Source organism: Naumovozyma dairenensis, chromosome 1 (genome assembly GCF_000227115.2).
Source record: "Naumovozyma dairenensis CBS 421 chromosome 1, complete genome".
Taxonomy (NCBI): domain Eukaryota; kingdom Fungi; phylum Ascomycota; class Saccharomycetes; order Saccharomycetales; family Saccharomycetaceae; genus Naumovozyma; species Naumovozyma dairenensis.
The window spans coordinates 1,115,974-1,133,311 of NC_016479.1; the positions used below are offsets into that span (position 1 = coordinate 1,115,974).

Sequence of the window (17,338 nt, forward strand, 5' to 3'; positions counted from 1 at the left end):
AATACAACACTTTATATCATGGTTTCCTTGGGAATAAATTCTTCTCCAACGCACTCTCAAAAACTAATGATCCAAACTTATGAATTTCACTAACATCAATTTCTTCATTTAAAACTTCTTGATATTTAGATTCCAAGGCAATCCCAAAATCCTTTTGTAAAAATTCATAATCTTCCGTATCTAAATCCAAATCAACTAAATCGCCATCATCGACTCCAATTGCTAATGAATTCTTCGGTATCACGAGCGCATTAACTTCTTCCCATTGCTTTTGTACAATCCCATTGGCTGTCTTCTTAAACGAGTTCTTTTGATGTTTTTGTTTTGCATCAACCAATTTCTTATATAATTTACGTGTCACTAACTTCTTCTTAATAACATTATCAATTTGTTGACGTAACAAATCTTTATCCACTTGACTTCCAGTTTCTCTTAATAATTCATTGAAATTTATTCGATCTTCCTCTTTAGCAAATTTACTATGTTGTAGGAATTTAGTAATCTCAGTAATCCATGTAACGAAACCTTCAAATATACCCTCTGTATCATGTAAATAAACGTCATGCACAAATTCGAAAAATGAATCTTGGTGTCTTGTGACCAAATTATATATACTGTCGACAATATTAAACCCAGTAACAATACCTAATTGTCCATTTATAGTCTCATCAATCAATTTAATTAAATCATTCATAAATCTTTCAAAATTTTTCAATGCAACTTCAACTTTAGCAATCTTGAAAACTTTAACCATTGGTTCATATATTAAAGTCACTGTGGCTTTCAATAATCTCGATAATTCTGGATCTTGCCATAATTGTCTCATTAATCGTTTGTCACGTTCTTTAATATATAATTTTAATAGTTTCTTAATATCATCAAAATAGACCCCATCATTTGAATGCTCATAATCTGTAATGATATCTGCATTCTCTTGAGCATTTTTCTCATTGATTTTCCAACGATTATACGATTCTAATACTTCTGTAAGCGCATTATGTGATATGATCTTCCAATCACTACATTTCATTAATAATAAAACAACAACGGGCATCTCCATAGAATCAGATTCTAAATGAATTTCATGCATATCAATAGATTTATTTTTCTTATCATCTTCAAAAATCACACTTTTCAAACATTTAATAACTTCATTAGAACTTTTAGCTTCATTCAAAATCTTAACTTCCAAACTCTTAATGATAACTTTTTGATTCTTTAAATCATCAGTCAGTATGGTAGAAAACATTTTTTGTAAAAGTGATTGACCACCGAAAGGTTGTGCCATGAAAAGATCAATCATACCTTTCATTATTGCCATTGGATTCGTCACTCTCATTATTTGCCCCATTATTGTATAGGGCATTAATTTATGTAACCTCCTAATTTGTGTATAAAATCCATAACTGTTATCATTCCCCAAGAATATCTGATATATTATCGATGATAAATAAACTTTACACCATTCAACAAAATCTTTCAAAAGTGGTGATAATTCTGAGATATTTCGCTTCGTTTTTATTTCCTTGAATATATCTTTAATGTGATTTTCATCTTCTAACAATGACATTTTCAAATGTTTCATTGATTCTTGTAATTTCAAGGACTTCTCTAGGGCAACTTTTTGGAATTTTAATTGTGTTTCTAAGTTGTTTATGTCAACTAATTCTCGATTCTTAATATCTTGTTTCACTTTACTATTGAACATAGCTGCATCAATTTGTGATTCACTTAAAAATTTCTTTAAGAGTAAACTGGATGAAATTTCTTTGTCTTGACATAAGTTTCTTAAATATTGTCTTAATGATGTTCTTAATCTTTCACTGACTAGTCTATCTGTTTTAGAATCAACGGCATCTTCAAATACATCATCATCATCATCATCATCGTCATCGCCATCGTCATCATCATCTTCATCTTCTTCCTCGTCTTCGTCCTGGTCTTCTTCAGCAGCGGTTTCTTCGTTTTTCCTTATTGACAATATATCTATCTGTGTACCCAATTCACTCGGATTATCATCATCGTCTTCATCTTCTTCGTTTTCAATGTTGCCTATTGCAATATTATTTGATGTCATATGTAAAGATGAAGGGTGAATGAAATTTTCCAAGTTTTTATCAGATAACGACAACGAAGATGAATTCCCAGAACTGGCCGATGATGACAAATTTTCAGATTCAAAACTAGCTACAATGGTTTCCCTTGGTAATCCTGTACCACTACGATATTTACCACCACTCCTGTTACTATTGCTACGACTAGAATTGGAATTGGAGTCCACTCTTGTTACCACTGATATGGATTTTTTTGTCTTATGAGGTAACCTTGGTAGTTTCTTCCCTGGGTATTGCTTCTTTAATAAATGCGATAAATGTTTGAAATGGTGGTATGTTTTAGCTACATATATCGGCTGGGATTCATCTGGTGAGTCTTCAAGTTTAATCTTTAAGATGAAATACCTACCATGTCTAATCGGTTCCGATGAATTCAATGTTGAAAGTGATGATTCAGTTGAAGAAGTCATGGTACCCATTGATAGTTTTGAAAATAATGAAGTAGGTGACGTTGGAATGGCAAGAGTATTCTTCATCCATTTTGAAGTGGATGATAATGATTTCATTGATTTATTAGTGTAATAAGAATATGCAGAGATTGGTTTATTTTTCGATGATGAAATAGGTTGTGATTTCTCCTTGCCAATATTATTATTCTTATTTGAGAATAACGCAGACTCCTCCACTACGGAGACAACATTAATATCCCAACCGTTAATAAAAAATGTTTCGTTAGTCATAAGGTATTGCAATGTTTCTCTCGTTGGTATAGCAAATTCTTCCACTTTGGATCTTTTCCTTGCCTTTTCCTTTTCCAAAATAAATTTATCTTGTTCGTAATATAATTTTTCATTAGTGGTACCAATACCAGAATTAAATAATAGTAAGATGATCTTGGAGAGTTTTGTCGATATTTTCTTCCTTTTCGTCATGGTAGCTCTGTCATAACTTTCACTGAAACCAAGACTCATGAAATGTTCGAAAAATACTTGGACTTTACCTTGCCAAAATGATTCATCGATGGCGATGTTTTTAGATAATAAGGGTAGAGTCATAATGAATTCTTGAAGAATATAACTACACATGGGGAACTTGGTTAAAACAATCTCATCATTCTCATGTATCCCTCCACGCTCTTGAATATGCTTCGAAGAACTTGATGATTTCATTGAAGACGAACGAGATAAAGAACGGCGTGCTTTTGGCAAATTGGTTAATTTGGATTTGGTATTAGGTTTACTTTTGGATACTTTTGGATCATCTTTAGTAAAGGGAAAGCCAAAGTTTCTTAAGGCGTCCTTCTTATTGAATTCATCTAATTCTTTATGCAATTGATATTTTAATAGTTCTCGTTTCAGATAATGTCCCTCAATTGCATTCAAGAAGTCTGATGATGTAGAGGCGGTGCTTCCAGGAATGCTAGTTTCATTGGCCTCCGACATAACCATTGGTTTTGGGGACAATTCCTAACTCTTCAACGATAGAACGATCAGGGAAGGTAACAGTGCCTCTAAAGGGGGGATCTGAAATTAGAAAATGAATGCCTGATTATCCTTAGAATTAAAGATTCCAAGAAGTTATTGATCAACATGAATAATGAAAGAGATCTCTATATATTATATTTCATATTTGCCATCTCGCGTCCCATAAACAAATTTGTATTGTAAAACGTAAATACAAATTTAAAGAATATAGATGGATGGCATCATCTAGCATTTCCCACCGCTGACATCTCCATTCATCAAGTCGAAAGGATATAAAATTACACAGTGGTTTAGTGAATATTGACATTGCATTTGTATTGAAGTGAGCCGTTGCATAATATACATTGACTATCCAATTGCTTCGGATTGGTGCCCCCCTATTTGTTTGGACACAGTATTCAGATCTAAAAATAAATCTTGTACAAATCAGAAATCCATTTCATAATCATTTCCTTAATAGCATAGTATTATTCCATTAATATTATAGCATTGCTTGATCATTGAACATTCAATTCTCATGAACCAATCCATCGCTTCATTGATTAAATTGAAACTATTTCAAGGGTCATCTCCAAGTCCAAGTTATTCATCTATATCAAGCACTGACGCAAGCAAAGAAACAACACCTTCTGGTAATTCAATAGAGAATACTGACAAAGAAAATGAAAACAATCAATATAATAATGATTATACTGGAATTGCTAACGTGAAGAAGGATGAGAATTTCCATAGAGAAAAACTATCAGAGATTAAAGCTAAGAAGAAGACCCAAAAGAAAGAAAATGAAGCAAGTCACCTAGAAGATTTCGCTCAAACTAACCTGCCCAAGAAGTTTAATGATGAGAATGTTGAATTGGCTTCTAAACCAGAGAATAACAGTGATCCTATGGAAAACACTGAGAAAGAATCTAGATGGAGACACGGTAGATTCCAAAGAATAAGGAATAAAATGAACGTCCTAGAAAAAAATCTCAAGAATTCAAATTCGAATAATACCGCTAAACCTCCAACTAGTACACAATCATCACATCTGCCACATCAACGACGTCACCATCATCATCAACTAATACCAAATTTGCATCATCGAACAGGTGAAAGGGAACCGATTATAAAGAAAACTTCTCTCACAGAAGAAAGAAGAGTAAATTCACAACCAACCTTTAATGTTGCCACCACATTGCCTTTAAGTCCTGTCAAGATGTTTCCCGAGAAGTTCCCTCAGAAAGGACCTGAAAAAGAATCTCAATCATCAACATTATCGAATATTTCTTTGAATACTTTTGTTCCATCCTCACCAATTAAGCTCCGACAAGGAAAGGGAAATTCGGAAGATTCAACCTCATCATCATCAATTAGGTTTGACGATGGAAACCCTGGCAAGATAGAGTTAAAAAAGAACGAGAGGAAAACAACCTCCATTGGCAGAAGACGTAGTAAAACTGTTGATGCCTCAGATTATATAAAGAAATCACATGTATCTTCAATTCCATTGATCAAGGAAATGGAAAGGGTTGAAGCAATTAGACAGCCACATAGGTCGCACAGTAGATCATTTTCAGAAAACCGACCCTTAAGGAAATCCCAAACTTTAACTTCCAGTATGACAATGAGTCCTAATAATAAAATAATCTCTAAATCTCCAAGGTCATCATCCGGATCATTTACAGCACCTCATTGGATGAATTCCTCGAATCCGCCAATAAGTGCTAGACGAAGTAGTTCAATTGTCAACGCATTAACCTCTTTTGTGAATTTGAGATCTACCAGTGCATCTTCAACGAAACCACAATTCCAATCTCAATTAGGTCGTTGTTCTTGTATGAAGACATTAGATGATTTGCCTACACCTCCTCATTATTCAGCAGACGACTCTCATGAATCATATTTAAAGAAAATCTCAAAATATGGGAAATTCATTGGTGTAATTTTAACTAAGAAAGATGATGAATTCCAAAGAAAAACTCTCAATTATTTCTTAACCAATCATTTTGACTTCGAAAATGATCCCATTGACGTTGCATTAAGGAAAATATTGATGTTTTTAGAACTACCAAAAGAATCTCAACAAATCGACCGTCTACTTATTGAATTTAGTAACGTTTATTATAAAGAACAGAGAGATCATTTCAAGAATAAATGTGCCTGGAAAGATGAAAACCAAGTTTATTTTATTACCTTTTCATTATTAATGTTACATACTGACTATTTCAACCCGAATAATAAAAACAAAATGTCCAAGGAGGATTTTGTTAGTCTTGTTCATGGAGATGAATATTCCGGTGGCAATAAGATTCCTCTTGACATATTATTTTATTATTATGAGAATATAATAGCAATGGAATCTCCAAAATTTGATTTTTCTCCTATTATTCCAGAAGTGATTATAAATGAGGAATCTGCGATGTCCACAAGCGCAGATGACCACACAGAAGAAGAAAAAAAAGGATTTTCATTGAACGAGAAAATGTACTCTCCGTTACACTTGATAAAAGAAAAGAAACTAATGTCTAGCGAGATCCAAGCATTCCCACCTCAATCATATTCAATTATAAACCCTACAAGACCAGCATCAAATTCGATTTCATCATATTTTTCTGCACCTACATCCATATCGAGCAGCACGAGTACAGTGTATCAAGATGATATCGATATATATTTCCATATTTTATCAGATACCCTCTCTGAGATTAACATGAAACATCATGTGGATAAATTATGCCCAGAAAATAAAGTTGTTGATACAAAATATAATGTTCCATCTCAACATCGTTATGATAAATATTTTTCTATTTTGAACGAAACTAAAGGTGGATATCTGCGAATTTCGAAATCTCAATTATCAAAATTACCCTCATTTTCTATTGTTAATGAAACTCATAATAATAATAATAATATGAAGGGCAATAATGGTAAGAAGAATTCTGATTATTATTATCTGAAAATTATTCAAATGGGTGAAATTAATGAATTTTATACTAATAAAAAATTAATCTTCTCTAATAAAAATGAATGGAAATCCAAGAAAGGCATATTGACAACTAATGGGATTATACTATATGAAAAGAAAAATGTCGAATTAGGTGAACCACAAATCATGAGGGATGATGTAAGTGGTACAAGTAATTATATTATCGATTTTAAACATGTCGGGAATGTTAGTTTCATTTCTTGTAATGGATTATTTGCTGCAAATAATATTGATGAATTTTTACAAACTGGGATTATTGGACTAACCGAGGATTCAAATGATACCGGCGCGAACAGTAATACTAATGCTAATAGCAGCAATACCATCGATGACTTAGTCAAGAATAATAAAGGTTGTATTTTGTACCTAATTGGTTCACAAGGTAAATATATTTGGAAATGTGATAATAAATATGAGACAGAGAACTGGATTGATTCAATTAATTCTATGGCAAGTTTTGAAGGATGTAATTACAATTTTGGTTGTTTGAGGAATACTATTACTAGTTTTAGGAAATATGAAGTCAAAGAGAAATACGACAGGTTAAAGAAGTCGAAGAAGGATAAATTGAAGAAATTTATTCAAATCCAAAAAAAGTTGACATTATTTGAGCAATCTATCCCGATTAGTTTGAAAACAAGAAATGATATGATTATCTCCATTAAACAGCTGGCTGTGAAAATGGATTGGTTATTATATGAGATTAAAAGGAATGCGATTTATATATCCATTTTGAAACATATTGATGAGGACTATGAGAATATATTAACGGAATCATCGTCATCTTTAACAAATAAAAGCGATGTAAATAGTTTTGCAGCTTCAATTGATGAAAGTTTCATATTTCATGAACAGAATTTGCATCGTTGCATTTCAGAAACTGAATCGATGTTTCCAAATCAAAGTTCTGAGAATGCATCCCTTGAATTCCTCACTTTTTGAGAATATTACAACCCCTATTTAACCTAGTATAGCTATATACATTATCAATTTTATAGAGAAACATAATCCAAATTCGGACACGCATTTAGAAAACTGAGTCTTTCTGCAATAGATCATCACTGTGGATTCTTGTGCATGTATTTTGGTTCCATCAAAGCAGCCCTCTGTGCGCTTACATCAACTTTTCTTTTTTCGCAATCATTTATGCTCTATACTTTTCTTTTCAAAATATTTATCAGTCCTATTACTACCAATATTGATAATTTTCGGACATCCATCTCTATCCTTTTCCTGTTTGCAACATTCCCAACAATAATAAGCTTTATTAATACCTGGATTCCCACATATTATACAAGATGATCCACTTTTCCCAAATGCACAATTATGGCATATTTTCACTTTATTCTTAGGTCTAATATATGAATCACAAATGGGACATTTTCCATCACATTTCTCACACAATAAACCAATATGAGTTCCTGGTTGTTTCATACACATTACTAAGTCGAACTGATGACGTGACATTATTTATTTATTTTGGTTTTGAAGTTTGTGGATGATATAGGGTAGGAGGTGTACTCTTATATGGAAAATTTCTTATACCATCATTCCCTATGAGCCATATTTGAGATATCATCATCAATAAGATATACATAATAGACTCTAGAAGTCTTTTGTTATTTTGGTCTGTTTAATGATTTTTCACTATTTCCAAATATGATAGCGCCGTATTATTGTTTGATGATTATTACTTTATGTACGTCGGATTCGTCTCCGTTTGTTTACTTGGGGAAGTAAAATATACAGTTGGGTGAATTTCGTTCTGCATAACTTAGTGTATACACACAAGAAATATTCATCAATCAGATCACGAAGAACAGCTTGATAAATCTATGTTAGTTTTTCTAGCAATTCTAAAACTCTTCAAAAGTTATTAAATGAAGAACAATGCGTACAAAATAAGAAGGGAGGAACAGAACAGCGTAGTTACAAGCAACTCCTTCCCCAGTGTATAGCAGTAACAATATTTCAAATATTACTGGTACTACCTTCTATTAAAATGCATACAATAGTTAAAAAACTCTATATATATAAACTATCTATCAACTATCAAGATGATATAACAGAATAACCCTAAGTGTTAACAATTTGTATGTTCAAACATCCAGACACCACGCTTTAATCCAAAGAAAAGTTTTTCAATTAACTTTCAATTTTAATATAAAAAGGCCCAGGAAAACAATCAGCACAGCAACACAACACTCTTAAAGTTTTTGTAACTTCGTTAAAGTAGTACCAATATCAAAAGAGGTAAAAAGAACATGAAAGGGAAAGTAGCGAAGATTGATATTACTCTACGCAATGATATCCTCGAATCAAAAATGATCAGGCAATCATTAAGAAAAAGAAGATATAATGTCATGAAACAACCACCATTTGTAAGAAGATCAGTGATTAAACATTTTTTACCAATACCAATTGTTCCGACTGAATAGTGGTTATTAACTGCATGTCGACAACACCTTTATCGTTAAGTTTCAGCCTTGTATGAGATTCTTTTTTTTCTGTTTCATTTCATTTTTCTCCTTTTTCTTCTTTTAGATTCGAGCGGCTGTCATTGCATAGTATTGTTATTATTCTGTTTGTTTTATGTTGTGTTTTTTATGATGATTATATTTATCGACCGGGCGGACATATTAGTATTAATGAAGAGATAGCTTTGCATTATTATCATTCTTTTGTGTACAAATTTTTTAAAGGAATGGTAGCTTAGCGTATTATTTCTTTGTTGAGAATTGATGATTGGTCATGAGATAGCTGATTCCCAATATAAAACAAACCTTCATTTCACTTTCACTTGATGCAAGGAGTTTCATCAGAAGATGAAACTTGTTCATGGATTTTAAATATATTAAAAGATAATGAATGAGATGAGAAAGAACTATATGATGATTTTTTAAATATTCACACTGTACTAGGAGTTTAAGTACTCCAATGACTACATTAAACAAAAAACTGATTTAATGACTCTGATATCTATTTTTTTCTCATTACATTATTTTTATCTTTGAATTCTTGGCTTAATTTAGTAGTAATCTTCAGCTTATCCCACATTTAACAAACGCCAAATACTCACCTCAAGTATCAGCAGTAAATACAGTGACTGGTCATCACCGTGTGACAGTTCATTGTAATCGTCGTCTGTCATCATCCATCTTCATCCATCATCTGAGTTATTTTGGTAAATTGTGTGTTACCCTGGCCACGTCACATACTATAGATGAGAAATAAAGGTACTTTTATGTTGTTAAAGCTGAAACTACTAATCATCCACAGTCTCTTATTGCCATATAATAGAAGAGCTCAAGAATAAACTAGAGTACTTATCGTTGTTGTAATATTTCAGGGAAGTTAAAGGGGATATTATTATGCCAAGTTTGAAAACTTTCCTTTACATCTACTTGTTTGGTGGTGTCACATTTATTCCATTACTTCTAGTGTCTGCGTACTACCTTTATGTCCAATTACAAAAATTAGAAAATAAAGGCAAAGCTACCACGGCATCTTCAAAAGATAACGACAGTCTCTTATTAGTATCTGATATTGATCCTGATTTTAAAGCTGGCGCCTTAGAAGATGAAAAGGGTGTAAAAGTATTCAAGAGAGGTTGGATTACTGTGACAAACCAATACTATTTACATGCTTCTGAATTGGCCACCTCAAACAATGATGATGCCACCACCACTACATCAGTATCTTCTTCAACGGCAACTGCTGCGAACAATAAAGTGAACGAAACTCAATTGCTCTCAAGGGCACAATTGAAAAAGAAACATAAATTTTATGCAGTCTTGAAACATGGGAATTTATTTCTTTACAAAGATGATGAACCAAAGAGTAATTTAATTCATGCCATAGCATTGGTAGGTACGTTCGTAACAATTTGGCCTCGTGATCCAAAGCAAGAAATGTTAGATGCTTCATTATTCACCAAGAAAACATGTATAGCATTATTTAAGAATAATATAGCCGCATTTTCTCCCCAAGAAAACACTTTACAATTTAAGGCAATAAATTCAACTCCAACTTCAACACCTACAGCTGATCAATTTTATCTGTATTTTGAAAATAATTCTGATAAAGAAGATTGGTATTTCCAATTGATTAATGCAACGAAAATGTCGGCTGTGCCACCTCCATTATCATCTGAAAATAAACCTATCGATTTAACCACAACTACCATGCATTCTTTATTGAATCCAAGCATTTCGGCTGATCCGGCTCATTTGAAAACTAGAGATTCTCTATATCTAATTCAAACTTTGCATTCCACTGAGGGTCAATTGACTACTAAATGGTTTAACGCTTTAATCGGTAGATTATTTTTATCCCTCCAGAGAACTGATTCATTAAATAAAGCACTTTTAGAGAAAATAGACAAAAAATTAACAAAGATAAATAAGCCTGGATTTCTAGATGATTTCGTTATTGAACAAGTTGACGTGGGGACAAGTGCACCATTCGTAACCAATCCATCCTTACGTGAAATTTCCACAGAGGGGTTAACTAAAATTGCGTTCGATTTACAATACAGAGGTAATTTATCCATTATCATTTCCACTAAAGTTAACATTAACTTGGGTTCCAGATTTAAGACAAGAGAGGTTTCTTTGAAATTATCTATCAAAGTGAAAGAAATATCTGGTCCTATGCTGGTATTGATCAAACCACCTCCCTCAAATAGAATCTGGTACGCATTTGAAACTGAACCTATAATGGATTTGGAAATTGAACCTGTTGTTAGTTCAAGTAAGTTGAATTATAACATGATTACAAACGTTATTAAGGGGAAATTTGCTGAAGCCATTAAAGAATCTCTAGTTGTACCATTCATGGATGATTTAGTGTTTTTCGATACCGGAGATGAAATCTTTAGAGGTGGGATTTGGGAAAAACACATAGTCTCCACGTGGAATCCTGACGATAAGAAAATACAATCTCCTTCAAGGGAAAATACAAAAAACTCATATGACACCACTACGTCACATGAGAAAAAGGATGAAGAAATAGATGAAAAAGATATAGATTCCGAATCTCAACTTTCAGGAAAGAATCATTCTGCTGTGGAATCATTAAGAAAATCATTGGATACTCGTGATTCACATCTTAAAGCAAATATTAAGAAAGTTTTAAGACATAATTCTACGAGAGATCTTGATGGCACTCCTAACAGTACTTCAGTAAGTGAATCTCACTCGATAACAAGCGAACAGGAAACTACTCCTGTCACTGGAACAAAATCAAAACAGTATATCAAGACTTCTTTCAAAAAAATTGGAAAATGGTACAGTGAAAAAGTTAATAATTTGAATGAAGATGACAATAATGAGCAATCAAATCTCATAACTGAAAATGACTCTACAAGTCAAAGTGAAGCAAATACTAAACTACAAACTCCTAAAATGATTTCTAATAGAAGACGGGTCCCCCCAAAACCAGCCGTTCCACCTTATCAGCCACCAACTACGGATAATACTGATATTACTAATTCTAGCCAAACTGTACCTAAGATAGGAGAACCTTCTACTACCACTAGATTACCTTCATCGTCTTCAACAGCATCAGATATGGTTGGTCAGCAGCATGGTGGCCCTAACAAATCGATCGATTCAACTTCAATTACTACATCACCAGTAATCAACGCAACAGAAATGTTTGCTAACAAGGAACAATCCTTTGACAAAAAAAATCCAGGCATTGATCCATATCATCATACTAAAATGAATTTTGCTTCGGTCAATACGACAAGTAATTTCTCTACGAAGATAAAGTCACATCCACCAAATTTGTCAACTAGTCATACACAACCAAATTTAAACCATGCTGAAGGGTTTGTTAAGACAAATATTTCTAGTGAGATTCCTCAAAATTTGTTCGATAGGGAAGAACTAGATGATTCAAATTAAAATAACCATAAGCAATCCAACTCTTTCTATATAATCTAGTTTAATTTCACGATATAAATCTATAAAAGAAAAATGTATTTTAATGTTCAAGTATTAATAACATGACATATTTTCTTTTCATTGTATAAAAGGCCCAGATTTGTTTAAATTTCATAATAATCATAACAAAATAAATAAAAAATAGATAATATATATATATAAAGGTCTAAGGAAAAAATAAAATATAAGCCACAGTTCTATCACCAAGGATTTTCCTCAATCTCATCGTTGGCAGCCCAAATAGGTTTTTGAACAATTGCTGAAGGAGCATCAAATTCAGTGAAAAACATATCACCAGATGTTTGTTCCTCACCTTCCCTTTCCTTTTCTCCAACGTCTTTCTCATTCTCATTCTCATTCTCGCCTTGATTCTCCTGTTCCTCCGTTTGGTCTATCGGTTCCGTGAAATCATGCCCATTCCTTCGTTTCTTATAGTTCTCATCATGAATCTCCCATACATCATCTTGAATCTCGACAGGCAATAGGGGCAAGAATGAGTACGCATCCTCCGATTTACAATACAAATCAGTCAATTCAGGAACAGTGGGTAACGCCAACATAGGGATTTGCCTTTCCTGTAAATAAACGTTTTGCTTCCCTACCAGTTTCAATTGGGCATTAATTTTCTTTTTCAATTTAGAACTAAATTTATGTTCATTGATTTCATAATTATATTTTTCCAAAATTTTCAATAATTGAGATGGTGATAACGTGGGTAACAATTTCAAAGTGGAATCTAATGATTCTTCAGAGTCTATCGTGGTGGCCACTTGTAACCATTGTAATAATTCAAAAACTGGTTCTAAATGAATTTGGGATATTCTATGGAATGTTTGATAATAAAACAATGAATTTGTCATATCATGGATGGGCGATTTAGTTGGTTCTTTGTGGCCTTTCAATGGTGGATCATTTATTGGTTTATATGTGGCAATGTTGTTCAAATCAGACGGTGGTGTTGAAAGATCTATTGATCCAACGTCATAAATTAATGTATATGGGAATCTTTCCCACATAAAATCATCAATTAATCTTGGCTTTGGGACTAAAGAGTCATTGTTTTTAATCCATGCTTCTAATGCTGATAGATTTAATCTAATTTGAATAGCGTGTGCTCTTGATAAGATTTTTTTCCTTCTATCTTTCAAGATTTTATTGAATAAACTTGTTGAAAACCAACTCATCGCTAGAGAAAGACATTGTTGTTGGAAAAGTGGATGTATTTGATGTAAAGAAAGTACGTATGTTAATGCACCAAATATTTGAACCATTTTCAATGGCGATGGCTTCATTTGCTCTTCTAAGGACGGTGGGTATAAGTGTTTTAAAATTTCTGTATCATAATACAAGACTGAATCATCATCATCATTTATCGTATCTTGATCGTTTTTATTGTTATCACTATTATCGTTATTAGTATTGTCATCAAGTTCTGTAGGTTCATTTGACAATGATTTTCTAATGCCATGTTGAAGTTTCTCTAGTTTTTCTTGTTTTCTTTTCTCTTCCATACGATGTAATTTAGCTTGCTTCCGCTTCTTAAAGAAATTCCAATCTCTTTTATATAATGTTTGTTTAACGTCTTTTATAGTGGTGTATGATAATAAAGTTGGTTCAATTAATGCATTCAATCTCGAATGTATGGATGAAGTCAATTCTAACATCAATGAATGTAGTGCGCCAGTTAATTCTGATAATACTGGAGGATGGTTTTTGAAAAACCCATCGTCTCTACAAAGATAATAATAAAGGAAAGATAGTGTTCCGAACCAATACGATTGTTGAATGATATCACCATTTGAAGTTATAGATTTCTCGTTTTCTAACGATTTAGATTTCTTCTTGATTGAAGTTGTGTTTGTGTTTGTGGTAGTATTGTCTGCATTTGCTGGTGGATTTTCTGCAATTGGTGATGTATCACTATCTTTTGATACTGTAGATATTATTCTTGTCAGTGATAAATGAATCAATGATTCTACTAATGGTTTAGATTTTTTCTTGTGATCTGCGTATCTAATACATTGGAACAATAATGAAGCGGGATACGTTGTTAAATGAGGATATTTCCTGGGTAAGGATTCTAGAAGATCTAATATTTGAGGAATATCATAATCTGAGAACTCTAGATATTGATATTGGACCAATTTTGTGAAATCAAATGATTCTATTAAGGAGTCGATGTTATTGCTAGTAGTTTGATTGTTATTATCAATGGTATTCACAGAGTCCTGTGCTGAGGTAAATAAAAGATCATGTTCATTCTTATTAGTTGCAGATGCTAAAGATAAACCTGCTACTTGTAAATCAATATTATCAACTGCAAAAGGGTCGTCATCGAAAGTGGACAAGTTATTGGCATCATTATTATCGTTGATTGCCGCTTTGTCACTCTTTTTAGTTTCACGATATTGTAGCATATTATTTTGTTCTAAATAATCGTGGATAGGAGAATCTGGAGTAATAAGATCCCAAGCTTGCAAACCATCTTTATTCACTGCATTGAAATTAATGTTTTCATGATAATTAAATAATTCCAAGCAACATTCTTTCCTTTGTAAAGTGAAAGCCCACATCAATGGTGTATATCCCATAATATCGTCTTTCAAATTAAGATCCATAGGAGTCTTAGCATTTGATGCAAAATCATGTAATAATTCAATATATGATGGTCTATTGAAAGCGATAATATAATGTATCAGAGCCATACCTGTCAAAGATTTATCATTGATATCATACAATGGAGCGACTAGCTGTTTAAAAGTACTAAATTCCTCTGAAGTGTCCTCATCACAAATTAATTGAATAAGTTCTATCAAATTTGCCTGTTCATTCTTGGTATCATTTAGAGGTACGTTTGGTAATTTCTTTAAGGTAGATTTTATCAAAGATAATTTGTCGATAGAACTTATGCTGGGTGCCAATGATTTTGATTTCTCTAGGACTTGATCACCCAAGGAACTGTTCCAGATAGAATCCATGTTACAAGTTGTAATAATCTGTTATCGCTCGCTTGAAAAGAGGATCACAGACCCACACTAATAAAACTGATTAAAATTGGTGGGCTAAGTTTAGCAGCAGGATCTCCTTCAATATATCGTCCCAGGATCAAATACTTGTCTCTTTAATCCTGTTCGTATAGTATTGTTGTTCATTTGAATGGTATTGAATATTCCATCTTGAAAAGTTTTCGGACATGTAAAGAAGAAGTGACACGTTAAAGAAACAACAACAAGTAATGAATGCTATAAGACAAACACAACTCAAGACAAACCAAGAGAAGTTGGTATCAATTCGTGGAGAGAAGTATACAGTAGGATTATATAGATATACGCCAACAATGAGCAACGGGAATCCCACTACTGCAGAGTTTACGTTTGAGTCTACAGGGTTTTTGTCACCCATTAAGCAACAAACTCACACTCAACAATCACATATGATGGATCTACAAATGGGCACGCCATTGGGTTATAACCATCCCATGAGCAGTAGTAATGGTACTGGCATTGGTAATGGAAATGCCAACGGGAATGGAGGGTCCCCATTGAAACTGCAAATACACAATGACGCTCCAATGTCAACATCAACTTCAACGTCACCGTCACAAATACCGAATGGCTCCTCTTCAACAAGAATTATTGAAACGTTACATGATAAAGTTGATGATTTGACAAAGACTAACATTCAGTTGACGTTACAATCTCAAAACCTTTTAGGTAAATTGGAGAATTATCAATCGCGATCTACCAAGTTGAATGAATCTTTATCTGTATTGAAACATGAACATGATAATTTAACATCAATGATAAATAGGAAACAAAGAAAATTAAATGATATTGAAAATGAATTAGAGAAATTACAACAAAATTATGAGAAAATTCATACGGAAAATGATTCATCATCATCTAAATATGATGATTTTGATCAAGTGGAGAAAAATTTACAATCAGAAATTGAAAATTTACAAACTCAATACGATAGTTTATTACAATCACAAATACATTATAAAGATCATTATTCTATGGAATTAAATTCTATAATATCACAAATAAATGAATTGAAATCGAAAAGGAAAGAACAACTTCAAAATCAATTAAATAAGGAATCCAATAAATTACAACAACTTCATGATATAATAAACAAGATAACTAGCATTGAGAGCGGTCATTCAATGGGTGTTGATGCGATGACAAAACAAACATATAAAAATTTGCAACAACAATATACAGATGCTATTGCGAAATTATCATTAAACTCATGGGTTCTCATATATCAACAAAGTAAGAATTCACTTTTACATTTCAATAATAGTAAATATTTGAATCAACTTCAAGTTGCATTACCACAAGATTGCCGAGATATAATGAATGATCCAATATTGGTTGATTTGGAAACTCACTTAACAAAATCGTCACCTATTATTAAATCGAGAAACCTTTCACCAAACGTCGGTAATAGTAGTAGTAATAATGCTAACCAATCTCATAAGAGAAGATCATTTTATGGTGCTGGTGGAACTCTTAGTGCATCGGGGTTGGGTATATTGCCAGGTACTGTTAAGAGAAATGGTAACATGACCAATAATGGTGGTTCAAGTAGAAATTTGCGAGAAAGTAGTAATAACATAAGTATAAGTAATAAATGAATAAAGGAACGAACGATATACAAACAATATGTAGAACTTTTTTTAATATAATGAAATAATATAAAAAGTTTATATATAGAATACCTTTTATGTATGCAAGAGATCTATTGCCAATCTTTCTCTGTGGTGTCTATTTTCTGTCACTTCTAAAGTATAAAGTAACATTCGAGATAAAAGAATATCTTCTGAAAATAAATAGTTGACTAAAAAAAGTGGGAAGGAAGCAGACAGGAGAAGAATAT

The 17,338-nt window shown here is 32.6% G+C and overlaps 6 protein-coding genes across 6 annotated transcripts; 3 read left to right on the plus strand and 3 right to left on the minus strand.

The window, feature by feature from the left end:
- Positions 1-16: 16 nt before the first annotated feature.
- Positions 17-3,502, minus strand: LEC1 (Lec1p; the record flags this gene model as incomplete). Its single annotated transcript, XM_003667842.1, has 1 exon — positions 17-3,502. The coding sequence occupies one exon, from the start codon at positions 3,500-3,502 to the stop codon at positions 17-19; it is 3,486 nt and encodes a 1,161-aa protein (XP_003667890.1).
- A 553-nt stretch (positions 3,503-4,055) lies between these two features.
- SYT1 (Arf family guanine nucleotide exchange factor SYT1) lies at positions 4,056-7,448 on the plus strand (the record flags this gene model as incomplete). The annotated part of the gene is made up of 1 exon (XM_003667843.1): positions 4,056-7,448. One exon carries the CDS (start codon positions 4,056-4,058, stop codon positions 7,446-7,448), a length of 3,393 nt encoding a protein of 1,130 aa, XP_003667891.1.
- Positions 7,449-7,646: 198 nt separating this feature from the next.
- On the minus strand, positions 7,647-7,973 carry RDS3 (U2 snRNP complex subunit RDS3; the record flags this gene model as incomplete). The annotated part of the gene is made up of 1 exon (XM_003667844.1): positions 7,647-7,973. The coding sequence occupies one exon, from the start codon at positions 7,971-7,973 to the stop codon at positions 7,647-7,649; it is 327 nt and encodes a 108-aa protein (XP_003667892.1).
- A 1,904-nt stretch (positions 7,974-9,877) lies between these two features.
- Positions 9,878-12,415, plus strand: NVJ2 (Nvj2p; the record flags this gene model as incomplete). The annotated part of the gene is made up of 1 exon (XM_003667845.1): positions 9,878-12,415. The coding sequence occupies one exon, from the start codon at positions 9,878-9,880 to the stop codon at positions 12,413-12,415; it is 2,538 nt and encodes an 845-aa protein (XP_003667893.1).
- Positions 12,416-12,654: 239 nt separating this feature from the next.
- On the minus strand, positions 12,655-15,432 carry NDAI0A04960 (uncharacterized protein; the record flags this gene model as incomplete). The annotated part of the gene is made up of 1 exon (XM_003667846.1): positions 12,655-15,432. One exon carries the CDS (start codon positions 15,430-15,432, stop codon positions 12,655-12,657), a length of 2,778 nt encoding a protein of 925 aa, XP_003667894.1.
- A 257-nt stretch (positions 15,433-15,689) lies between these two features.
- NDAI0A04970 (uncharacterized protein) lies at positions 15,690-17,096 on the plus strand (the record flags this gene model as incomplete). The annotated part of the gene is made up of 1 exon (XM_003667847.1): positions 15,690-17,096. The coding sequence occupies one exon, from the start codon at positions 15,690-15,692 to the stop codon at positions 17,094-17,096; it is 1,407 nt and encodes a 468-aa protein (XP_003667895.1).
- Positions 17,097-17,338: the final 242 nt, after the last annotated feature.